The following is a 26,499-nucleotide window of genomic DNA, read 5'->3' as shown; positions in this document are numbered from 1 at the left end:
TCATAAAGCCTTTTTTTCTCTTCGAATATTGCTAGTGTTAAACTTCATGCAAGGTGCTAGTGTTAGGTTGGGCTCCTTTCAAGGCACCAACTTCCGCCTATTTGTGAGTAGCTGCTTTAGTGTTATGGATCCTTTTCAAGGCACCCACAAAAAAACACCTAAGATCGCGATTATTTCATGATTATTAAGCAAAAATGGACGAAATGTTATGTCTCTACTGGGTTTTATAAGCTTATCAATACCCAAGGAAGAGCCAAAGCAATGGAATACCTTTTAGACAACCTAGGGGACCAAAGTTCAAGGTGGTGCTGTGTTAGTCATAGTAGTTATTGGTAGTGTTAGTTGCTACTAGTGTTAGGGACTTGTTACTTTTGGAGTTACTTTTGGGATACTTTTGGAACAATGCAGTCAATGTATAGTTGGATGAATGATATTTTTGTAAGTTAGTATGTTTGCATTTGTTTTGGTTATTTTTACTCATTTTGGACAGAAACATGGTGCATCTTGGGTTTTAAAACTCATTTTGGTATGTGTCAATGTATAGCTTATTTTGGTTACAGACTGATGGATTAATGGCGTATCTTGGGTTTTAAAACTCTTTTAAAATTGGTAGTTATGGATTTATACTCTTAAGTTAGCAAGTTAGCATATTAAGAAAGAAAGTTGTGATATTGTGTTTGCTTATATAGGAAGAGACTCATATAGAAATGAGTACTCTATAGAAATAGAAATATTGTGATGAGTTATTGTGATAATTTTACATCTGTTTTCTAGGCTGGCTAGTCAATGCCTCGTGAATAAACATTGTTCATCTCTGTTCTATAAAGGCATAGCCACCCCCCAAGCACAACTCACAGCACCAATCACATCTCTCATCTCCTCACACAAAAAATGCAAACAAAACAAACTCAACAAACAATGGTGAAAGCTGGAACAATGAATAAATTTGAGTTAGATAGCAAACAAATTGAACAATCTTTTGAGCAAATCAAGTCATTGCTCAAAGACAAGAAAGATCAAAGGGTGTTCTTGGAGATGATGGAGAATGATGGTAGGTTAAGTCTCAAAGTCTGTAAGCACTGCAATTGCATGTGCTATTTACAGTTGGACTCTTATTTTGGTTGAATTAGGATCATATCCTCCACCTGGCTTTGCTCCAAAACCAAGGTTTACTCCTCCACCACCAACCAAAGGCTTTGATTTGAAATTTGCATCACAACCAGAACCACCACAACCAACACCACCACCAACAAAAGCACATCCTCTTCTTCTCAGGCGATCATCAAGAGTAGGTGGTCCAGACCATCACAATCACCTGGTCCATCACAATCACCTGCACGTCAAGCTAAAGAAATTGTCTTGGCACTAGAAGCAGCTGGAGTCTGCATGAGCAAGAAGAAGTCCAGCTACAAGAAGAAGTAATCTCAAGTTTGTCCTGTTTCAATTCATGGTGTGCTCTATGGTTGAAGTTCAAGCATTCTATGTTTGAAGATCTATGTTTAGAGTCAAGTTAGGAGTTCAAGTCAGTGTCAAGTGTCCTATGGTGAGTACTCTCCTATGGTAGTTCCAATGTTTTGTCCTATTATTTTCAATGTTTAGTGTTGCTATGTTAGTTTCAAGAGTCAAGAGCACTCTAGTTTCAATGTTTAGAGTCAATGCTAGTTTTCTCTGGTTTTTTCTCGAGTCTCTTTTCTCTGCAATACTGTTTTACTCTTTTTGTTACTACTTTCCTCTGTTTTCAAACATACACTAATTGATTGAAGACCCGACAAAGCAGATTCTCCCTCGCAATACTTTTGCATCTGAGTTCAACATATTTGAGAAGATCGATTGATTGAAGAGTACTCTTGATTGAAATTGAATGAACATTTACAACATAACTAAAACTTGAGTAAAACTTCAGAGTACTCAAAACTCCAAAACTTAATAACCAAACTTCATTAACAAACTAAAACTTCATGAGTACTTCATTACCAAACTAAAACTACACTTCAACATTTAAAACTAACTCTAAAACTAAAACCTTAAACTTGGCAGGATTACAAGATGACTCTTACAAGATTATAACGAAACATCCAAAACAAAACAACAATACTGATAAAACTAAGAGTACTCTAACAAACAAACTACAAACTACAAACTTAACCCTTCTCTTTTCCTTTCACAGTCACATTTGCCTCAAACCCATCACACAAATTATCCATTTCTATTTCAATTGAAACTCTCCACTTCCCATTAGAACTCCCTACAGAAGAGCTCCCCCCATCTACAGATAACAACTTACTAGGTTGTTCTTTGAAGTTTGTTGCTCGATTGACTCCTTCAGAGCATCCTTCATCCATTGAAAGCCTCGGCACTTTGGGTTTGGGCAACTCAAAAACTTTTCACCAAATGAATAAGGTTGTTGTAAAGTTCTCACAACACGACCAACATCGCATCTCTTGCAAAGAGAGTCGTTCCAGGGACAATTTGGAATCCAATGATCAAGCTTTCCACATGAGAAGCAACCACGATCCTAAAATTAACAAAAGAGTACTCTTAACAAAATTTAAGTAACAAGAACTAATAAGTAACAGAGTACTCTAAGTAACAAGTAATAGGTACAAAGTGGAAATACCTTCTCCAACGTTGCTTTTGACGCGACTGATTCTCCACCACCTCCCATTTTTTCAGTTTTTCTTTCTTCCAGTTCTTCTTCCCCTTTGAGTTTCTTCCAGTTCAGAACCATTGTTCTAAGTGAACAATGGTCATGTTCACTTAAAGGTGGTTTAGAACCAAACGGCTATTTTTGCCACGTGCGGACTGATCAAGTTAGTTAGGATGATGCCACGTGGTGGTAATAGATTTGGTTAGGATGATGACACATGGCCATTGAGAAAACTTGAGTGAGGTTATTTTGGGAATTTTAGGTGGGCAAGGGTAGTGGATGTCATTTAAGGAAAAAATTTAGGTTCATTGGATTAGATGGGTGTGATGATGCCACGTGGCAATTGGATGAGTTTTGGTCTTGGGGGAGTCAAAGGGTTTATTTGTCATTTACCTGGTGAGGGGTAGATGTGTACTTGCACATGCAGCAAACAGACGGAATGTATTTTGGTGTGAAGTTAGGGGTGGAAGTCTAATATTGAAAGAACTGGGGGTGGAAGTCTAATTGGCAAAATTGCTGGGGGTGGAAATCTAATTCTCTCCATAAAAACTCCAGCCTTCATATAGAACTGTTACAAAACATATTTCAGATATAAATTTTGCCCGAGGCATCTTGCTTGATTACCGTTAGCTTGCCCGCCTCACCATATGATGAAGTATTGAAATCTCCAAGAGAATCTCTAGGAGCGTGAGAGCGTCTACTAGAGTGCCATACCTGTCGTATAGACTAAAGAGGAGAGTTTGGAGAGTTCAACTCGCCTCACCCATGGCATTGATATAGCATCGGTACGTGCCCAACAAAATCACCCAGGCAGCAAACGTATCGCATAATGTAACCTTATGGACGTCTCCCTTTTATGGACGCAGACACCAAACAAAATCACAGGTCCGCGATTGATTTATTAATCAGACAAAGGTGCATATACAAACATAGTACATGATTTGTTTCATTTCGCACTTCTAAAACCTCATTCATAGCACAAAGAATATCACTACAATCCTATCCTTATTTGAAAAAAATCCTTGATATATGAAGCATGAGATTGACCATGTAACCAAGCAATCGAGCAACGAATTTCCCAAGCTTGATGTAGCACTCCAGAGCTGGTTGAATGAAAGGCTGCAAGAATATAATGTAAATCCTTTGAAGAAACTCTAGTATAACATGAGGTTTCTGGAGGAACTCTGCACGCATGATAGGAAATCAAGTTTTAATGTCTTTTCTGAAGCCCGCATTATAAACTACTAAGCAATCATTTCAAATGCTACAAGTTGATGTACTCACTCTCTGCGACTCCAGGGAACTCGTCGAATAAGTAAGTAACCACCTTCAATAGAGTCTGGTATGTTCATAAGACACAAATGTTGCAGGTTTAATTAGAGTACACTTTTAGTAATCTTTGGTTAGTGATAAATTTGGACTGGATTGAAGAGGAGCAGAGGAATAGATAATAGTTACCAAAACAAATGCTCCAGGTTTGATAGGCGACTCAATTATGGCGCGAGCATGCCTGCAAAGTTTATGAAGCACTCAAGTAGTTAAGATCTGGGGTGGTATATATGCTTGTATGATAAACTGAAGAATGTAATGACTTCTTGTTTATAATTATTACTCAATGACCAGCCTGTCTCCTTGTTTTGAGCATTCGTAAAAGCTGCAGCCTCTGGTGAAGGGGATTTGCTTCCCTTTCCACTCTGCATTATAATGCATATATTTAGCATTTGCCAAAGTTTGAAAAGGTATCAACAAAATGATGAAACAACTAGATTCTCAAATATTTCACATAATGGATATCAAGTACTCAAGTGAAGCAGTTCAAAATTTTGAAAAAAACTGATTAAAAAAAATCCTTCTTGGAAATATTTATATAGCGAGAAAATCATCTTAACCGAAAACGAATGCCATGGAATCATGGAACTAATTCATCAATGCCAGAAAAAGGTACTACCTAAGTGCCATGCAATTGCAACTGAAAATTGGTCTCCTTGGCAAACACTTTGAATTATGAACTTCACATTCTTTCCCATGCTTTCTGTTAATTGTTCAAAGAAACTCATAACCTCTTTTTTTCCTTGAAGAGGCTTAACAAATGAGTAATCTTCAAAGCAACAATCATCAGAGATGAACTCCTTAATCTTCTTTACATTCTTGTCATTAATGCAATCATAGAGCAGCCAAATTGTGTCAGATGCTGTAAGTCTACTCGGCTGAAGCTGATCGTCTCTGCTGCCTGCTGCCATGACCAACCATTGCTTATTACTGCATCCTTTGTGCATCACATTCTCCTTCTTCCAACTAAAACTTGGATAAGTTGTTCTTGTTTGAGTTTGGTGAATAGGGCACATAGTCTTCGAAGTACGAAAAGACCGACTTATGATAGGACATGGGAGATGAATTGCAGCCATGGTTGAGTCGTATAAGAGATGAGATGGTTACACATTTTGTATGGGGAGCTAATAGTTAATAAGATGTAACACCAACTACTAAGATAGATTTCAAAATGGAGCAAAGGATAAAGGGATGGAGTTGTACCTTGGGAAGGAAACAAAGTATCATTGTACAACTTAGATGTTCTTCATTCTTGTTGATCACAAAAGGATGTGAAAGCATACTGTCCAAAAACTATGATCAGTTTAAATAAAGGCTGTTAATTTACAGTATAACGAAGAGGACATGATGTAAAAGATGGTTTTATTATTATTTTCCAGTCTGACACTTATAGAGAAACTATCTAGTCTCAGCATCAATCAAGATACTATTCATACCGAGTGCCGTCCCCATCAGCTCCTCCCGAGCTCACGGCCTCACTTACATACGCAGTACGATTAGAATATAACATGTTCAGGTATCCCGCAACACATAACAGACACTAATAACTCTCTCTGGTGCTGCAGTTTAAAGTTTGACAAAATCAGACTTCGGATTTTTTTTTATTTTTTATTTTTATACTTGGGTGATTTTTTGTCTTGTTTAATTTTATCGTTAACAAAATCAGAAAATAAAATGAAGGAACACTGTCTGCTGTAATGTAATGTGAAAGCCATTTTAACTGTCAACAAAAAAAAAAATTTAACTGCTGTCTGTTGTAATGTGAATGCCATTGGGTTTTAGCCGCATTGTTAACCGAAGGCACTGCATCTACCACCCATGAAACAGAAAGACTGGTACAACTCATTCCCCACACGAACTTTGATTTAAGGAGTACAGTACTACAGTCTATCTAGTATCTTGAACACGTATGCTCTGAAATGAATTCAGCTATAACAACATAATATAACATAAAGAACAGATGATGACATTTGCTGTGCATAGTTGTGTCAGATAGTACATGACAGAAGCGATGCATAATATTTTCACACGCTGTGCAGAGAATTCTGTCCTACTTTCTCCCTAGATTGTTGTGGTAGTTCAGTCCTGTCTTCGTTGTTGGCTTCTATTTCTGAAGTGGATGGTTTGGTGCCCATTGACATGAGATTTCTGAACCAAGTTGCCTGGATTCTGGGAGCGTCTCTGCTAGAATTGCTTGAAGGATCGGGAGAGCCTATTGAGGTGGAGTTATTGTTGGTTACACCTGAAAGAAACCGGTACGCTACTTTGCTTGCAGATACAACCTCTGCCTTGGCTTGCCGAAGCTGCAAAAAAAAGGATACAAGTGGAATAATTATACCTAGAGAGTAAGCGAAGTCATAATGGGTCGGAAGAACACATACAAAACAGTAAAGCACCAGGTCAAACTACTCACTAATAAGCTCAATTTGACCCTTTAAAGCAAAGTGGTTGTGAAGGATGGTCTTAAGAATTTGATTGAGACGAAAAGCGAAAACACAGATGAAGAACACAAATTAAATCTAAAGAAATCAATTAGGGTTTCACACCCAAAAGGGGGGAAATGAATCTCCCTCAATTAATTTGTCAATCAGACATCAAAACCAAAAATCTTAAGAATACAATTTCTTACATAGACAAAACTATCTCCCCTCTTATTATTAAGTAAGTCTGCGCAGGCTTAGTTTCAAATGCTTCTTTTCAACTAATGCCTAATATATCCCACCAGCACTCTTCAAAAAAATATAAAAAGCACCTCTTCTCTCCTCTTATAATGTCTGCAGAGGCCTTCGCCCCCGTATACCCTTTATGGCCACTCAAACTTAAAAGGGTAAATTTCCTAAACATGGCAAGATATGTTCTATTTGTGCTCAATCCAGGCATAGCCGTCAATTTTGACATTTTCAATGGAAATTGAGTGTTTTACCCTTTGTACTTTTGGAGACAACTCTCTCTCTCAATCTTACACAACCTGCAACAACACTCTCTCCTCTCTCTTCTTGCACATGATGATGTGACCTTGCCATCTAGTGTGAATGAGGCTGACCATTGGATACACATTGAAATTTGACACAATCCCAATGTTATTTAGATGATTAAAACACTCTCTCTCTCAATCTTCTATCTCAATCAAACCGTCAGGAATTAAGAGAAAGTTGTCTCCAAAAGTACAAAGGGCAAAACAATTCCGTTGAAAATGTCAAAATTGACTGCTATGCCCAGATTGAGCACAAATGGAACATTTCTTGCCTTGCTTAGGAATTTGCCCTAAGAAAAAACCAAGAAATATACTGAGAGTTTGCTTAGGAGTTTGCTTAGGAATTTGCTTAAGGAACATAAGACGATCCCTAAACCCTAGTTCAATTCCTGATTAAAAATAATGCATTCTATTTGAACAATTAAATATACTGAGAGTAAAAATAACCCTAATAGTAAGGAGATCTAGTTCCATATAGGCACATTGCTATGAAAGAGATAATCATCACTTGAATCACAAGATGTGTGACCCCTTGCACATATTTATTCGCTGACGTCCTCACATCAATGTTGTAAGAAGGATTCTCCTGAACGTATGTAGTATCCAAACAATATTTCTTATTTTGACATTTAATTCCTGGTCAATTTCTTATTTCATATAGGCACATTGCTATGAAAGAGATAATCATCACTTGAATCGCAAGATGTGTGGCCCCTTCCACATATTTATTCGCTGACGTCCTCACATCAATGTTGTAAGGATTCTCCTGAACGTATGTAGTATCCAAACAATATTTCTTATTTTGACATTTAATTCCTGGTCAATTTCTTATTGGGGCAGGCTACCTTGACATCTTATCTTGACATCCACAACCTAAAAGTGAACTTGCACATTAAACTAAGGGCTGATTTTTTGTAGAGAAGATCTTCCTACCATGGATAGAATCTCCACCAAAACTCATCTCAATTGGATATGTCTAGCTTTATTAAAAATAGTGCTAAAATTGTGGACCGTTAGATAAATATCGAACTTAAACACAACTTTTGACAAGGTTAGACATGTTCAAATGTCTTGATATTTTGTGGAGATGATCTCTATTGTATGGAGAACATATTCCCAGAAAATCAGCCCTTAGTTCATTGTGTAAACTGTGGATGTCAAAATAAGATGTCAAGGTAGCCTGACCCTTTCTTATTTCATATAGGCACATTGCTATGAAAGAGATAATCATCACTTGAATCACAAGATGTGTGACCCCTTGCACATATTTATTCGCTGACGTCCTCACATCAATGTTGTAAGGATTCTCCTCAACGTATGTAGTATCCAAACAATATTTCTTATTTTGACTTTTAATTCCTAACCCATTTCTCCATGTGGCTGTCTGTCGAGGCTATGTAGGTGTGTGAATTTTTAAATCGCATTGGTAATGCCTCAAAAAGAAAAGGTTCTCGAGTAAAAGCAAATTTTCCAACAGAGTAATGAAATTTCTGCCAGCAATCATAAAGTTAAAATTGCAGTTATCTAATGGCACAAAAAGGAATCAAATAAAAACAGCGACACACAGGAACCTCTTTGAAGGATAAAAGGTTATAATTAGTCCTTCAATCTTGAAGTTGCAAATCCAATAGGCTTTCACCAGTTAGCAAAGAATTTTCACTTCCAGCATATTATTAAAAAGAGACTTACAGGAGAGTAAAATGAAGCAGGATGGACACAGCAAATAAGAAACAGCAACTCACCCGTACTGCTGTGTTTCCGGCAACTTCCATGGCTGCATCACCAGCATTGGCAAAGCGATTCACCCAACCTGCACATAATATATGAGCATATATTGATTATATTGCGACTTAAATGAGAATTATCAATATTATTACAACAATGAAAAACCTGCCAACAACACTACCACAAACTGGGTTCAAAACCGGTAACCATTTTTCAGCAACTAGAAGGATGGCACTTTCTTTTTTGCTCGTTCATGAAGGATGGAATTAGAAGATGACTGAAAAGTTCTAAGAGCAAGCAGACAAAATGCATGTAGGTGCAGAGCTAAAGTGTTAGCTCTCTATGAGGAAGATAATCATCGGTGTAATTCAGAAGAGGCATTCTGTTTCGGCAGTCTCTTATTCCAAGTGAAAAGACACATCCTCCAAAAGTGACACTCTCTAATGACATAATTATGAAAAGCATTCCGATGATGGATTCACAGATGGTACTTCCTTGAATTGTGAGAGAAGATAATCCTAGCAAAACCATCACCCTCAAAGCACAGACCAGTGTACCTCAAGCAGGCTTCAATGTTTAATTCGCTTTATTTTTTACTCTACATTTCAATATAGAGTTGGAACACCATTCAACCCTTACAGGCTTCATAGATGTCCTACCAAGATCAAATAGCTATTGATTAATGATCTGTTAATTTGATATCTTGCAAACCAAACAGGATTGGAGAAGAAGCTCACTCGACTAAGTAGACACTTTGTCCAGAACTTATATCCCAGATTTTTCCGACTCACTTTTGAGATACACAACTGAGATATATATACATTACTATATGAGATGGGCAACAAGAAATTCAAAGTAGGTCACATTTGTGTAACTGCCTCATTCCTCAGTTGAAAGCTCGACTTCCAGCCACACTTGTCTATTTTTAGAGTGATCGTGAACAAGTTACTCCCAATTTAGATAATTGAAGATGCAGTAGTTTTCATATGGAAAGATGAAAAACTGAATTACCTTTCAATAAATTATGTTGTTTTGCAAGAGATGGTACATGAGACATAATTATGGTTATACTTATTAGTTCTCACAATTAACGTAGTCATACCAAATTCTTACTTAATACTTAATAAACACCTTTTAGTAACATATCTTGACATTGATTCTGATGTTTCTTCCACAAGAAAAATTTATAAATTGGGAAATATCAAATACACCCAAAGTGCAGGTACCAGCTAGCCTAGTTAGTAAAGCTTGTGAGAGTTGTTAAATTTGACCTAAGTTCAAAACAGGCCAGTAGCCCAGTACCATATGAAGATTAACCAAAACAAAAACCGATAAGTGAATTTTAGAAGTGGGAAAAAAAGTGTAAAATTTGTATTGAAAAACTTAAGCTTTATATGGTAGCTTTGGTTTAAGAAACAAGTCATTCCATACTAAACACATGTTTCAAGAACAGAATATACTGAATGAACTAAGACGACAACCACAAAGATTTCTAGTATGTACTTTGTCAATGACAGAACTGAGAATCAAAACTTATATAAGTGAAATAATGTAAAGTGACGCAAAACTACAAAATATTAAAGTAGTCCGCAACTGAGTACTTTATATTTCGACTGGGCTTACATCTCTACTGAATGTGGTACCCCTCGTACCTCTGAAAAACTTATAAATACGAAATAACAAGAAATCTTAACACGAAAAATAGCTAACAAAAGTAGCGAGGTCTTATTTTCTTTTAAGGACATATTTATGTTATTATTTTACTTTATTTTGTGTTTCTTTGGGTAGTAGGACCTGGGCCAATTCAAGTTGTTAATGCCTTGTCTTGGATATTGATGTAACTACTTCCTGGTAGTATCAATATAATTTTCTTCAAATTAAAAAAAAAAAATAAATAAATGAAAAAACACACACACACACACACACACAAACACAGCAAAGATTAAATTGATAAAGAAGAAGGAAGGTAACGTACCTGGAAGTTTTGGCACACCAAGCCTTTCACATAACTCATCACAGAAGTGATTGCAATTCCTCGATAGCAGGTCATATGAGCTCCCGGGCCACTCCCTGCTAAGTTCCCTTAGTATTTGATTTACTTCGAAAATTGAACAGTCAGTTTTACCAAGGACCATGCGCTCGCGATATGTGTACATAGGATTTTTACTCGGAGGACAACTAAAAACGCCACTGCCTTGTTCACAGAATCCAAACGACCACTCTTCATCTCCATAAACCTGCTAAACAGACTTTACATAAATTGTATGAAAAGTAAAATGACAGTCACTGGCAAGTTGATCAGATTGTATAGACAAACACTTGGAAATAATTTAAAAGAAAAGAAAGTAGAAAAGTATATTTCCACAACCTAGGCAGTAACATTTGTCTTTTGGTAAGACAAAACTTCTACTTAGTTTTATTTTATTATTATTAATAATTTTTTGATAAGATACAAATGTGAGAGAGAATCTCACATACATGATCCAACCAGTTATACACAGGAGGACCAGACACATCCCAAGTCCTAATGCCTGTTCCAAAGAACCTCTTCATTAAAGTAAGCCCCCTGCGACCTAAAAACAAACTCCCAACTAACTACATTCCAAATGTAATTCTCAACGTTACCACTATCAAATATGCCATTGCTAGCGAATACATTCTGTTAGTCTACATGACAGTCTTCATGTGAAAAGGATACAAATGTGAGAGAGAAACTTACTTACATGATACAACCAGTTATACATTGGAGGACCAAACACATCCCAAGTCCTAATGCCTGTTCTAATCAAAGCAAACCCCTGCGACCCAAAAACAACTCCCAACTAACTACATTCCGAATGTTTGACAAGAAATCCCAATTCTAAACCCTATCGCTAGCAAATATGCCATTGATAGTGAATACATTTTGTTAGTCTACATGATCGTACATGTTCCCTCTCCATGATAGGCTGATTATCGTCCAAAACCAACTCCATTGTTTGCTCGATCCTGCACTCTTAATATTAATTCCATGTACTTTTGCACAAAGAGTTTTTCAAGGCCCATTTTTCCCAAACAGATGATATCCCAAATTTGCATGCTACTTACATAGATAAGATAGTCAAATGCTCTTGCTATAACATGAACAGCTGTTAGCATATTCCCATAAATTGTATATACTAAAAATGTTATTGCCTTCATTCTTAATTTTCTGAAACCAAGTTAAATGAATGTTGCTCCAAGATCATCCTTACCATGTTAAGTTATAGTCTTAAGTCAATAATGATACTGAAATTGCGAAACAACTTCCAGTAAAAACTTTCCTCTCCTTTGGGCATATCTTTCCTCATTTTATTTTCTTACTGCACACGAAACCCTAAAGTATACAGTTATCAAGTACTAAGTAATTCCATATAGCATCCTTAAATTAAGCACAAAATTGGAGTTCGAATTAAAGTGAAGGAATCATGATAGCAATACTAAACAAAAGCAAAACCGAAACTAATTACCTAGAAGGAACGCAATAGTCATTACTCTAACCCTACCCCCTCTTCAAATAGAGAGTGTGAACAAAACATTAAAATGTTACAGCTATTCAAACTGGATGACACTGACAGTTACCATTACTAAGAGACAGATAACAAATAATAAAGCTGCCAAAACAATGCTCGATACTCAACGAGTGCTTAAGTACGAAATGATTCCTCGAGCTCAGACATTGCTCTGATTTGGTTATTCAACTTTTGTAGCTTTAAGCGAATTTCCCTACTATTTGCATGTGATGAATCATTAGCAAAAAAGGAATGCATAACTCCCTTCACTTGGATCCAACTAACTCCAGGCTCCTTAACAATTGTATTCTCTTTCATCACCTCTCTTAATCTTCCAACCTCATCCCACACACCAATAGATGCATGAAGATTTGAGAGAGCAACATGTGCAGAATCATTTTTCGGTTGCAACTTAAGAAGCTTTAGAGAGACAACTTTCCCGAGCTCAACATTGCCATGGATGGTGCATGCTGATAGAAGAATTTGCCATATCTGAGCATCAGGGACAATAGGCATTTGGTCAATAATTCGCTTCGCTTCTTCCAACTCTCCAACTCGACCAAGCAAGTCAACCAAACAAGCATAATGTTCTAATTGAGGAACCAAGCCATGAATTTCAGACATGGTATTCAAAAAGGAACATGCTTCCTTCACCCGACCAGAATGGCTACATGAATAGAGAAATCCAAGACAAGTTATCTCATCCACATCATTACCCAATCTAGTCATCTCACTGAATAGCGCAAAGACCTGTTCAGCATAACCATGCTGAGCATATCCCATTATCATGGCATTCCAGGCGGCCAAATTATCGTCCTGGTAATTCATCAAAAGCCATTCTCCCATCATCTACACTTCCACACTTACAGTACACATCCACAAGAGCACTCCTTACGAAGTTACCTTGGCTGGTGCCAGATTTCAAAGACAAAGAATGCAAAACCCTAACTTGTTCCAACATTGCTAAAGCACCACAAGATTTAAGAAGTATGCTGATAGTAACGTCATCTACCGCAACATTTGAGGCCCCCGTGTCTTGGAAAATCTTCAAAGCATCGTCATAGTAACCAGCATGAACAAGCGTAGCTAGAATGGCATTTACATGCACCACATCTATTTGACAGATTTCTGAAAACAAATGCGTTGCCTTTTCAATATCACGACAACTCCCATATGCTCTTATCAGGCAAGTTACCATAGAGTCATCTGACATAAATCCTGATTTTATTATGTGTGCGTGAATTTCTTTTGTCAACTCTTGAGCCTTAGAGTTGGACAAAACATCAAGAATGCTTGCTATGGTATACTGGTTCTCCTTAAGCAAAGAACGACGCATTTTAGAATACATTTCTAAAGTTAACTCAATCAAACCACTCTCGGCATACCCAGCAAGCAAAGCATTCCAAGACACACAATCACGTTTAACCATTTCATCAAAAACCATCCTAGCTTCTCCACTGCATTGACACCTCCCATACATTGAAATTAGGGCATTGCTAATAGAAATTATTGGCAAATACCCAGTCTTATAACAATGTGCTTGGATTTGCTTCCCTGTCTCCAAAAACCTAGAACCCTCAATTTCCGATAAAACATTAATTATTGTATACTCGTTAACTTCTTTATTACTCAAACGCAAAAACCTAAACAACTCTAGAGCTTCTTCACCATCATAAGAAGCCCCAATCCGAGTAGCCCAAGAAACAACATCCGGTTCGGAAATTTCAGCAAACATCTTCGCTCCATCCGCCTTACTACCACAATGACAATACATGCTCATAGTTGCATTTCTTAGAGGCGTCAACATCCAACACATTTTGATACTCAAGCAATGTATTTGTCTACCCTCTTTGATATCAGACAATGCACCAAGAATGCTAGTAAGAGTAAATTGATTTAAGACCATCCCAAACGTCCACATCTCCATAAAAAGTTTCCGTGACATTTTAGGTTCGGCATTGAAAAGGTAACCTGAAATCATAGTCGTCCACACCACAGTGTCCACAACCACACACTCCTGAAAACATTTCTCCGCAGAATCAATATCCCCAAGTTTGGAGTAGTTATCAATAAGACCGCTACAGACAAATGGTCCGGAAGAATATCCCATCTTAAGGCATACTACATGAGCACTCTTATTACACTGGTCACCATTGCAACCTTTGATTAACGAACTCAAAGTAAACACATCAGGCTTGATACCATTAAATCTCATCTGATTAAAAATACGAAAAGCAGCTTGAGTCTGCTGAACTCTAGAGTATCCAGAAATCAAAGCATTCCACGCAACAGTATCTTGTAAAAAGCAGTGGGCATAACGAAGACAGGCCCCAGATTTAAGAAAAAGGGAATAAAGTCGATGAGTAACTAAAGTTTTGATGGAAGCTGTCGACATTGAGTAATAAATTTAAATTAAATTTACCTGAACAGCGGAGTGGAAAATGCCACCTAGGCCAATACCATCTTTAAAAATCTTATTGATTTGAACAATTGTGTTGTTTGTTTTATCAGATCCACTATTTGTTACGTCATATATATGGAGGGCCACCTCCGTCGTCATCTTCTCCTCCTCCTCTTCTCTTCTCTTCTCTTCTCAGATGATTTATTTTTTATTATTATTATTATATTTTTGTTGTTGTAACGGATAAAGTGAAGTCGACAAAAAATGTAACGTTGTACAAAATCTCGTGTCAGGATATTACTGATATTTTTATATATGTCGGTCTGCTTTATAAAATTATTATGCTGTTTTGTTGAAATGAGGGTATCCGTGTAGGTAATTTTAGGAGTGTGGGGTTTAATATCTTAAGGGCATCTCTAATACATAGTCTAACTGAGTCTAAGAGAATTGCGTGGTAAGTTGAGATTAAGAAAGGGGCTCGTTAAGGTATACATGCATGCACAACCCTCACAACCTTGGTAAAATTCCACCCTAAGAGCAAGTTCAATGGGGGTGCTATATGGTCGTTCCAATATGGCTACTAGATGGGGGGTGCTATATACCAAGTTAAATTTGTGGCCTCGTATAGCAGCTACCAAAATAAAGTTTAGGGAGACAAACATCAAAAGTACTTAAGTTGTAAACAGGCATAAAAAAATTGTGTCATATGTATTTTCTACCTCCAACAAACGCCACAATTTATGTCGTCAGTTACAACTTACCACACAAAAGGCACAATTTCTACTATTTGTTAACCCGATGCTAAACCAGCTAAAAAACACCCATTGAAATGGTGATATGTTTTTTCTCGTACAAGCTATAACTAGCCATATATTTGGCTGTCCCCATTGGACTTACCCATATGCATAGCCAGGGAGGACTTCAAATAAAAACCACATCTTTCTAAGATTGATTGATTAATGTTTGCTTAGTTTTATTTGGCCCACTTACTTTTCTCCCAAAACAAGTCTGCTAAGACGATTAGACCCAACTTAACTGGTACTTTTTACCTTTTTAAGAGCAATACAAGTTATTAAGGGTCCATTTGCAATTCTACTTCAATCAAGCCTCCCTTTTTTTTCGATAATCATCAACCCTCCCTTATCTCCATCACTTTTAGCTAAACATATGTATTATATCTCATTTTAATTTCCATTTAAAGATTGTCTATGATTCCAAAAACTTTTAACATAATAATTTCTCAAAATGATTCATATTTACTTGATTTGGATCAAATAAGATCTCACAAGACCATCATGTAGTCGTGACTTCCTGATCAAACAATCCAAATGAGATCCTACATCCATGGGCAAATGCAATCTCCATCACCTTTTGGGAACCCCACCATAGGGTGGAACATATATATGTGATATATTGTGAGTTTGTGACTAGTTGTGCAAATTTCACAATAAGCTCCCATTGGCTGAAAAGATTGATGGAAAATGAGTGGTAGCCAACGCGATGATACCTATATCACAATAAAGTTAAACTTGTAATAATAATTAAGTTGCAAAAGTATCAACCTCTAATGGGATACTAAGTCCACAAGATACTGATTGTTAACCAACTTGTCTCTCTTCTTTGCAAAAGTAGCAATATCCGAGCCTCATGAATGATAATCGAAATACAACATATACTAAGGCATATTTCTGAAGAAAATGAACAATTCATCTTGAAGCACATTGCAAAACAAAAGTCCCCTAGAAAGATATGAACATAACTAAAGTAGATTATGAAAGTATAAATAGGTGCTACATGATGAACATATCATATGAGTTTGTAGCTTAAAAACTGAATAAACTAAAACTAATTTTTTCGGAACAAATAAATCAAGAGGTACGGTTAAATACTTTGCCAAAACAATTCTATTCCTTTTCAAGAAAAAAAAAACAAAAAACAAAAAAAAAACCTACCAACCACCTATTATTTCTTTTTATTATCAATTTGTAAAACACATTATGATACATATTTTTGTAAGAAAAAAGAATTATGTGTACTTACAATAGTACAATAAAATATCCTCAACCATATTATTTTGTTGTCTATGTACTACATGCTATCACTATATGTAAGAGTGCTAAGAGAAGTGGGTCTCTTCATTTCAAGCCAAAGAAACTAATTGAGAGAGTTTAACTATGAGTAAAGGTGGAAGCTTTGGCGGTGGACACAGCTCGTTAGGCTATCTATTCGGTTCTGATGAACCAACCAGGCCACCTCTAGTCATGAAACCACCAGTAACCAAGCCTCCATGGGGAGATGATAACACCACAGAGAAAGCACCTCAAGTCTATGCTCCATCAAATGTCACAAACTACTATTTCAGAACTCAAGGCCAAAATACAGGCAACTTCATCACTGTAAGTACTCAAATGAACAACCTATACATCAATCGCTCTCTAGGCATTAACTTAATTATATATTGATCTATATATCTTAAATAGATGAAAACTAATTAAATGCAAATTAGTGAATAGATCTTCATTAGACTTGATTTTTTCAGGACCGTCCCTCCACAAAGGTTCGATCTGTTCCTGGTGGAGATTCATCTCTTGGATACTTGTTTGGAGACAAGTGACATAACTTGTTTGTATGATAGATCACTACAAATGACGTTCTAAGATATTGTGTGCAGCGCATCTAATCGATCTATACAGTATAAATAAGGCTTTTATTTCCTAATAATTTATGTAAAACCTATTCAAATGTTTACTTACTATTTGACTGTGGTGCTCGTCTTTAAACATGAATATATTAGACTCAATATTGATACAGATTTAATATAAGCTAATATGAATTTTTGTTACGTCACTATAATATCAAAAAATTGGCCTTAAAGTGACATCGTCCATTGACATGGTATATATAGCAGTTTACACCAAGATCCTATGATTAGGGCTAGGATCTTAACAGAATATAGATTTCTTACCGACATGTCAAACCGCAATTTGAATGTAGCCATTGGAAAGATAAAAATGTAGGTATTTCATTCAGCCTGCTTCTTAGAATACTAGTACTGATTCAATTGCTGAATGTATGTGCTTCTCGATCAGAATACTAGTACCGATTCAATTGCTGAATATATGTGTTGTGTTTATTTTAGTTTGAAGTACTTGAATTATGATTCTCGTTTTTCTTTCTATTTATATTATTCACAGATCATTGAAATCAAATCATGCATGCTTTGTCCTGTTGATCAACAAGCTAATTAGTTCCTTAATAAACAACTATTCTGTCTTTGCATGTTAGACATGAAGGAAAAAATATGTGCTCTCTCCTAGATCAAGTTTTAGTAGAATTTAGTTATAAGCATTGTTGAAGATGTGCTATATATATATATATATATATATATATATATATATATATATATAGGTTGGCTCTTAAGTGGACTATAATACGGATTTTGAGCGGACTCACACTCAAAAAAGAAATGAGGAAAGAATATATGCACTAAAAAAGAAAGAATATAGTGAAAAAAATGGAAATAAACCCCCAATATTCTATATGTCTTGCTCCATATTAACAAAACCATAAAGAAAGCTTTGCCCTTTATAACATGATTGTTTATTTTACCAAACAAAATTGACATGGAATACTGAAATAATGGTGTTTGATGTTGATAGGTGGATATTAGACTTTGAAAATTCAAAGAATTGAGCGTGTTTTGAGAATTTATAGATGGTGGTGGTCACTTAGAGGCGTTTGGGGCGTCGTTTCTACAAAGAAAATTCGATTGGTTCAAGTACCTCAAAGTAGTTGAGCTAGTTCACTAATGGCAATTTGTTGCTCATGATTTATCGGATGACTTCGATTTGTTAGTTTTGTTGGGTTTGGTTTGCTTGAACTTGGAATTATTGAGACTGAAAATAATATAGTTTAGCCAACGCTCAAGCAAAAGAGCTAAGTGCAAAGAATCAATCAAGACCTTTAATACCTTATTCAATGAAGCCTCACTCAATTATTTACCAAGCACAAAACTCCATATGAACATTTTAACCAATTGCAATATCAAAAAAAAAAAAAGAGATTCCTCTACAACTACAACTATTTAGTAACGGAAAGCACACACAATAGCAACAAAATAAAGAAGAAAAGGTGGTGGCCGGAGAAAACAAGAGTATACAAAAGAATGGAGAGTTGTTGTAGCAAACAAACAACCACGATGATTGAATTTGAAAATTTGAAGAGAAGAACAGTGGCAACGATTGAATAAAAGAATGCAGTGGCTGCTAAAGTAGATTCAATAACTCAATTAGAGTTTACCAAAACTTATACTTTGCTCCATAAAATACCATCAGATCTTGTTGCGATGTTGGAGCCGACATAATAATAAAAAAGATTCACATATTAATGCTTTAAAATTTATTTAGTTGATCATTTTTTAGTTCTGGATAGTATTGAGGCATTGCGCAAGCGCAATATATTCATATGACACTACCACCTTTTGTATCTCTAAATGGTATCGAAATTTAAGTTTTGTTTCTTTTCTTTTTATTTTGAATATAGAGTTGTTAATATTTGATTTGGGATAGAGAAAGACATAATAGAGAATATTAAGGACTAGGAGAGAGAGAAAATAAGAGGTTAGTTATTTCCTTTTATTTCCCTATTTTTTATTGTGGGAACGTGAGATTCATTTTTTTGTCAAGTCCGTTTAAGGGCGTCCTTCAGAGAAACATATATATATATATATAGTTTTGCTCTAGTCGGGACTTCCGGATAAAAAATCTTAGGATAAAAACAAATTCACGATTTGATTTTTTCTCTCCTTTCTCTCAACTTTTTCTCCAACCCCATTCTTTCTCTCTCCTCTCTCTCTCTCTCTACTTTATTGATTTTCTTTGACCCCACACACTCTATTTCTCTCTCCCCTCTCTCTCCACTTTATCAAACACTTTCACATATGTTTTTTCTATCTCCTTTCTCTCCACTTTTTTCTCCAACCCCACATGAAAAACCTTTTTTCTCTCTCCTCTCTCTTTAGTTTGAACTCCAGACTTGACATGAAAAAAGCGAAATGATAAATCCAATTTTCTCAGTAGGAACACATTCGATCACATGATTTCCATTTTGATTTAACATTGCATGACATGTCCATCAAGCTCCCTTTGGAAATCCCGAACAAGCCATGTGTTTTCTCGATAAAGCTCAATAACCTCGAGGGCCTATAGAAAAATACCAAAATGTGATTAACTAAGCCCTTGAAAAGAACATAATTTTGTACATACAAGTGAAGTTAGATTAGAGAATAATGCAAATAAGAGAAAGTGAGTTATGATTTATGCAAAGTTAGAGAATAATGCAAATAAGAGAAAAGTAGCTTAAGGGACATAGGCAACAATGCATCATGACAAACATCGAGTCTATGTAACATTGACGGATCATATTTTCAAGAATATCCAAGACGGATACAAAGACATGTATCCATGTTGAATACTACATAGAGAGATATTGAAGTTTATTACCTCAATCAGACTCGCCATGTTTGATAATCGAACAAATGTGAGCTATATGCTAGAAACTATAGTCCTTATAGATTTCAAGAAGATTGGCTCATTGAAAAGCCGGTCTCTCTCATGATGATAGTGGTTTTCACTAGCCTAAGAATCACATTTATTTAGTGGTGTAGCAAATTTGATATAGCAAAGTACTTGATATTCATTCAATATCTACTCATTTCAAATATATTTCCTTCTTTACCGATCAAATCTATATAATATTTTGTTAACCATGTATATTTTCAAGGCTTTGAATTGATACTTGGATGAACAACTATTTTTGTATATATACTTGAGATATATTTGTATACAAATAAAGTAAAAAAGAGGAGAGAGAAAATGTGGGGTTGGAGAAAAAAGTGGAAAGAAAGAAATCATTGAAATTGTTTGATAAAAAGAGAGAGAGGAGAGAAAGAAAGAGAATGGGTCAAAGAAAATCAATAAAGTAAAAAGAGAGGAGAGAAAAGGTGGGGTTGGAGAAAAAAGTTGAGAGAAAAGAGAAAAAAAAAGTACACGTAAAATTGTTTGATAAAGTAGAGAGAGAGAGAGAAAAAAGAGTGTGCTGGGGTCAAAGAAAATCAATAAAGTAAAGAGAGAGAGAGGAGAGAGAAAGTGGGGTTGGAGAAAAAGTGGAGAAAAGGGAGAGTGCATTTGAATTTGTTTAGTAGGAAGATTTTTTATCCGGGAAGTTGATATATATATATATATATATATATATATATATATATATATATATATATATATATATTTGATGCACTAGAGTTGATAGCTAGGGTTTTGAACTTTTGAAACTAAAAGAATGGAAGGTGTTTATTTAAATGTGAAAACATAAACATATAAACATATATGTATATAATCCTTTGTTGGTATTTTATAATGGTATTATTAGAAAACGGTGGTGACCAACATTAGGTTGCAAAGATCAATGTAATGGAAGAAGATGGCATGTAGGGATGAAATTTGAGGGTTGTTGATTGTGAATTTTTGGCATAGTCGATTTGTGTAGAAAAGGGAAAGAGATCAGAAGAGAGGAGATTGAGGAGAAGAAGCGAGAGGAAAGATCGAGAAAGGAAAGAAAGTGTATGAGGCAAAGGAATTCTTAAGAGTTTTTTTGATGATCAACAAATTAACATGAGGTGAAATAATGAAAATGGTAAAGTAACTATATCTTTTAGCTTGTGCTTAGTTGTTTCAGCACAAGTGCATTTCACCTCAATATTATATGTACACATAGCCTAGATTATTGATAGAGGGTGGCTATACAAAAGTGAATTCTCTAATAGTGTCATGCAAACACTACCATTGCTTAAGATCGAGTTATTTGTTTTATTTTTATCTATATATATATATTGCTAAGTGAGAAGATTGTATTGATATGTTGACATATACATAATAAGTGCATTATTACACATCAGGTTATAAGTGGGACGACTGTGTCATTGTAATGAATAGCATATTTTCCCTACTAGGTAGGTCATATATACATAAAAAGGCGGACATGAGTTTGTGTTGTTTAATTGTTTTATCATATCCACTATTTGTTACATCATATATATGGAGGACCACCTCCGTCGTCATTGACCACTTCTCCTCCTCCTCCTCTTCTTCTCTTCTCTGCACACAATTTAGATGATTCCCCATTTTGTTTTACCCTTTCTTGATTTTGGATTTCGAAGCCACACTTTATTTATTTATTTATTATATTATATTTTTGTTGATGTAACGGATAAAGTGAAGTTGACACAAATGTAACATTGTACAAAATCTCGTGTCATGACAAAATCTCTGGTGTTTCTGTTACTGATATTCTTAGATATGCCCATGTAATAGTCGGTAATTGGTAGTCACTAGTCACACAAACTTTATTCATTGATGGAATCTTTATAAAATAGGTTAACTCAATTTGAGAAGACACATGTTGAACTTACAAAATTCAACGAGACACATAATTTTTAGATTACTATACTAATCATTTAATTAATTAGATTACAAGAGGAGCTGTAATTTAAAGAATAGAGGTGTATGTAATGAATTGGCCGGATCGTCATATAAACCCACGTGCAAAGTCTTGACTCTCAATGCTTAAATTTACTGATATCTCTGGTGTTTCTGTTATTATTATTACAAGAGGAGTTATTTTTGTTGAAATGAGCTGTATAATAGTCGGTAAACTTTATAAAATTATTATTACAAGAGGAGTTATTTTTGTTGAAATGAGGTGTATGTAACATTGTAACGAATTGGGGTCGTCATTCAAATCAATGTGCAAGGTCTTGACTCTCAATGTTTAAATTTACATATTGATTAGTGGTGCTAGATGGGTTCTAAATTTGGTTGGTGTGATCTATCCAGCTAAATTTGTGGCCTTATATAGCAACTACCAAAATAAAGTTTAGAGAGATAGACGGACAAAAATACTTAAGTTGTAAACATGCGATATAAATTGTGTCATCTGTATCAATTTTTGTCGTCCGTTACAACTTATCACACAGACAACACAATTTATGCCATCCATTAACCGATGCTAAACCAGCTCAAAAACACCCATTGGAATGGAACAGTTTGACATGTTTTTTCTCGTACAAGCGATGCGATAAGTCCCAAATTTAAATTTATGATGTGATACCTTTCTAGCCATATATTTGGTTGTCCCCGTTGGACTAACCTAGATGCATAGCCAACGAGGACTTCAAATAAAAACCACATCTTTCTAAGATTGATTGATTAATGTTTGCTTAGTTTTTTTTGGCCCACTAACGTTTCTCCCAAAACAAGTCTGCTTAGACGATTAGACCAGACCCAACTTAATTGATTAGACCCAACTTAACTAGTACTTTGTACCTTTTAAAGAGGAATACAAGTCATTAAGGGGTTCATTTGCAATTTTATTTCAATAAAGCCTCCCTTTTTTTTCCCGATAATCATCAAGCCTCTCTTATCTCCATCACTTTTAGCTAAACATATTTATTATACCCCCTTTTAATTTCCATTTAAAGATTGTCCATATGATTCCAAAATCTTTTAACACAATAATTTCTCAAAATGATTCATAATATTTACTTGATTTGGAACAAAGAAGATCTCACAAGAGCATCACGTAGTCGTGACTTCCCGATCAAACAATCCAAATGAAATACTACATCCATGGCCTGGGCAAATGCAGTCTCTATAAGCTTTTGGGAACCCCATTCCAGGGTGGAACATATACGTTATATATATGGTGTGAGTTTGTGACTAATTGTGCGAATTTCACAATAAACTCCTATTGACTAAAAAGATTGATGGAAAATGACCGGTAGCCAACGCGATGATAACGATATCACTATAAAGTTAAACATGTAATAATTAATAAGTTGCAAAAGTATCAACCTATAATGGGATACTAAGCCTACTAGATACTGATTGTTAACCAACTTGTCTCTCTTCTTTGCAAAAGTAGCAATATCCGAACCTCATGAATGAAAATCGAAATACAACATATACTAACATATTTATGAAGAAAATGAACAATTCATCTTGAAGCACATTGTAATACAAAAGTCCCCTAGAAAGATATGAACATAACTAAAGTAGATTATAAAAGTATAAATAGGTGTTACATGATAAACATATCATATGAGTTTGTAGCTTAAAAACTGAATAAACTAACTGAAACTAATTTTTTCAGAACGAATAAATCAAGAGGTTAAATACTTTGCCAAAACAATTCTATTATATTCCTTTGCAAGAAAAAAAAAACTACCAACCACCTATTATTTATTTTTATTATCAATTTGTAAAACACGGTATATGATACATATTTTTGTAAAAAAAAAACTACCAACCACCTATTATTTATTTTTATTATCAATTTGTAAAACACGGTATATGATACATATTTTTGTAAGAAAAAATAATTATGTGCACTTACAATAGTACAACAAAATACCCTCAACCATAGTAATATGTTGTCTATGTACTACATGCTATCACTATATGTAAGAGTGATGCAGAGAAGTGGGTCTCGTCATTTCAAGCCAAAGAAACTAACTGAGAGAGTTTAACTATGAGTAGAAGTGGAAGCTCTGGTGGTGGACACAGCTCGTTAGGCTATCTATTCGGTTCTGATGAACCAACCATGCCACATCCAGTCATGAAACCACCAGTAACCAAGCCTCCATGGGGAGATGATAACACCACAAAGAAAGCACCTCAAGTCTATGCTCCTTCAAATATAACAAACTACTATTTCAGAACTCAATTCCAAAGCCAAAACACAGGCAACTTCATCACTTTAAGTACTCAAATGATCAACATATATATCAATCGTTCTCTAGGAATTAACTTATATATCAATCTATGTATCTTAAATACGTGAAAACTAGTTAAATGCATATTAGTGAATAGATCTTCATTAGATGTACTTGATTTTTTCAGGACCGTCCCTCCACAAAGGTTTGATCTGTTCCTAGTGGAGATTCATCTCTTGGATACTTGTTTGGAGACAAGTGACATAACTTGCTTGTATGATAGATCACTACAAATGACGTTCTAAGATATTGTGTGTAGCGCATCTAATCGATCTATACAATATAAATTAAATAAGGCTTTTATTTCCCAATAATATATGTAAAACCTATTCAAATGTTTACTTACTATTTGATTGTGGTGCTCATCTTTAATCATGAAGATATTAGACTCAATATTGATGAAGATTTAATATAAGCTAATTATCTGAATTTTTGTTACCTCATTATAATATCAAAAAATTGGCCTTAAAGTGACATCATCCATTGACATGGTATAGCAGTTTACACCAAGATCCCACGATTAGGGATAGGATCTTAACATAATATAGATTTCTTATCGACATGTCAAATCACAGTTTGAATTTAGCCATTGGAAAGATAAAAATGTAGGCATTTCATTCCGCCTGTTTCTCAGAATACTAGTACTAATTCAATTTCTAAATGTATGAGTTGTGTTTATTTTAGTTTGAAGTACTTGAATTAAGATTCTCGTTTCTTCTTTCTCTTTGTATCATTCACAAATCATTGAAATCAAATCATGTTGAATGTATGTGTTGTGTTTATTTTAGTTTATTTGAAGTACTTGAATATGATTCCCATTTCTTCTTTCTTTTTGTATTATTCACAAATCATTGAAATCAAATCATGCTTTTCTCAGTTGATCAACCGGCTAATAAGTTCATTAATAAACAACTATTATGTCTTTGCTTGCTACATTATGGAAAAAATTTGTGCTCTCTCCTAGATCGAGTTTTAGCAGAATTCAGTTATAAGCATTGTTGAATATATATATATATATATATATAGCCCGTCTCCTAAAAGGATCTTAAATAAGGACCTTAAATAAGTACCAAATCTAAAACACCCACAACTTCACCTACAAAATGATTTAAACCATAATCTTTTGTGCATATGATCTGTTAACTATAAAGAACATCTCTACAAAAATTCAACTCGTTTGACAATTTTTAACACTGGCAAAAGATGAATGCAAAAACTAGACATTTCTGGACCTTTATATATATATATTCAAAAGTGGAAAACAATTTTATCTAAGTTAGAGGATATCAAACGAGTTGAATTTTTGTAGAGATGTTCTTTATGGTTAGTAGATCATATGTACAAAAGAAAGAGGGTTTAAATCATTTTGTAGATGAAGTTGTGGGTGTTTTAGATTTGGTAAAAATGGTCTGTATATATATATATATATATATATATATATATATATATATATATATATAGCCCGTCTCCTAAAAGGATCTTAAATAAGGACCTTAAATAAGTACCAAATCTAAAACACCCACAACTTCACCTACAAAATGATTTAAACCATAATCTTTTTGTGCATATGATCTGATTAACTATAAAGAACATCTCTACAAAAATTCAACTCGTTTGACAATTTTTAACACGGCAAAAGATGAATGCAAAAACTAGACATTTTTACGGACCTTTATATATATATTCAAAAGTGGAAAACAATTTTATCTAAGTTAGAGGATATCAAACGAGTTGAATTTTTGTAGAGATGTTCTTTATGGTTAGTAGATCATATGTACAAAAGATTAGGGTTTAAATCATTTTGTAGATGAAGTTGTGGGTGTTTTAGATTTGGTACTTATTTAAGGTCAAAATCGTCGACATACAAAATTGACATACGCAATCCTACATATCTACATAATGAGCTAAAAACTAATTTTCTGGGGATGTGATCTCTACAACATGAAGATCATCTCCACAAAAAATCAGCTCCTTTGAACATTTCAAACCCTACCAAAAATTGAGTTCAAATTAGAAATTTATCTGACGGTCCAAAATTTTAACACTCTTTTGACAAGACTAGACATATCC

General features: G+C 34.9%; 3 protein-coding genes and 1 pseudogene across 4 annotated transcripts; 2 read left to right on the top strand and 2 right to left on the bottom strand.

The window, feature by feature from the left end:
- Positions 1 to 3,519: 3,519 nt before the first annotated feature.
- On the bottom strand, positions 3,520 to 5,190 carry LOC147495048 (Nuclear transport factor 2 (NTF2) family protein). Its single transcript, XM_086569539.1, has 5 exons — positions 4,596 to 5,190; positions 4,260 to 4,341; positions 4,106 to 4,157; positions 3,932 to 3,986; positions 3,520 to 3,831 (listed from the first exon to the last, which is right to left on the bottom strand). The coding sequence occupies exons 1-5, from the start codon at positions 5,050 to 5,052 to the stop codon at positions 3,653 to 3,655; spliced, it is 825 nt and encodes a 274-aa protein (XP_086425665.1). The 5' UTR covers positions 5,053 to 5,190; the 3' UTR covers positions 3,520 to 3,652.
- A 619-nt stretch (positions 5,191 to 5,809) lies between these two features.
- On the bottom strand, positions 5,810 to 14,921 carry LOC147495047 (deSI-like protein At4g17486). Of its 2 annotated transcripts, none has more exons than XM_086569541.1 (4): positions 14,628 to 14,921; positions 10,651 to 10,912; positions 8,693 to 8,760; positions 5,810 to 6,279 (listed from the first exon to the last, which is right to left on the bottom strand). In XM_086569541.1, exons 1-4 carry the CDS (start codon positions 14,763 to 14,765, stop codon positions 6,001 to 6,003), a joined length of 747 nt encoding a protein of 248 aa, XP_086425667.1. In that variant the 5' UTR covers positions 14,766 to 14,921; the 3' UTR covers positions 5,810 to 6,000. The 2 variants fall into 2 exon arrangements, with proteins under 2 accessions (XP_086425667.1, XP_086425666.1); XM_086569540.1 differs by having other exon boundaries at positions 10,651 to 10,915; positions 14,628 to 14,867.
- Positions 14,922 to 16,704: 1,783 nt separating this feature from the next.
- LOC147495046 (protein SPIRAL1-like 5) lies at positions 16,705 to 17,416 on the top strand. The gene is made up of 2 exons (XM_086566257.1): positions 16,705 to 17,002; positions 17,146 to 17,416. Exons 1-2 carry the CDS (start codon positions 16,781 to 16,783, stop codon positions 17,218 to 17,220), a joined length of 297 nt encoding a protein of 98 aa, XP_086422383.1. The 5' UTR covers positions 16,705 to 16,780; the 3' UTR covers positions 17,221 to 17,416.
- Positions 17,417 to 24,142: 6,726 nt separating this feature from the next.
- On the top strand, positions 24,143 to 24,726 carry LOC147495045 (protein SPIRAL1-like 5; annotated as a pseudogene).
- Positions 24,727 to 26,499: the final 1,773 nt, after the last annotated feature.

Source organism: Coptis chinensis, chromosome 6 (genome assembly GCF_015680905.1).
Source record: "Coptis chinensis isolate HL-2020 chromosome 6, ASM1568090v1, whole genome shotgun sequence".
Classification (NCBI taxonomy): Eukaryota; Viridiplantae; Streptophyta; class Magnoliopsida; order Ranunculales; family Ranunculaceae; genus Coptis; species Coptis chinensis.
This window is presented reverse-complemented; position numbering and strand designations above follow the sequence as displayed.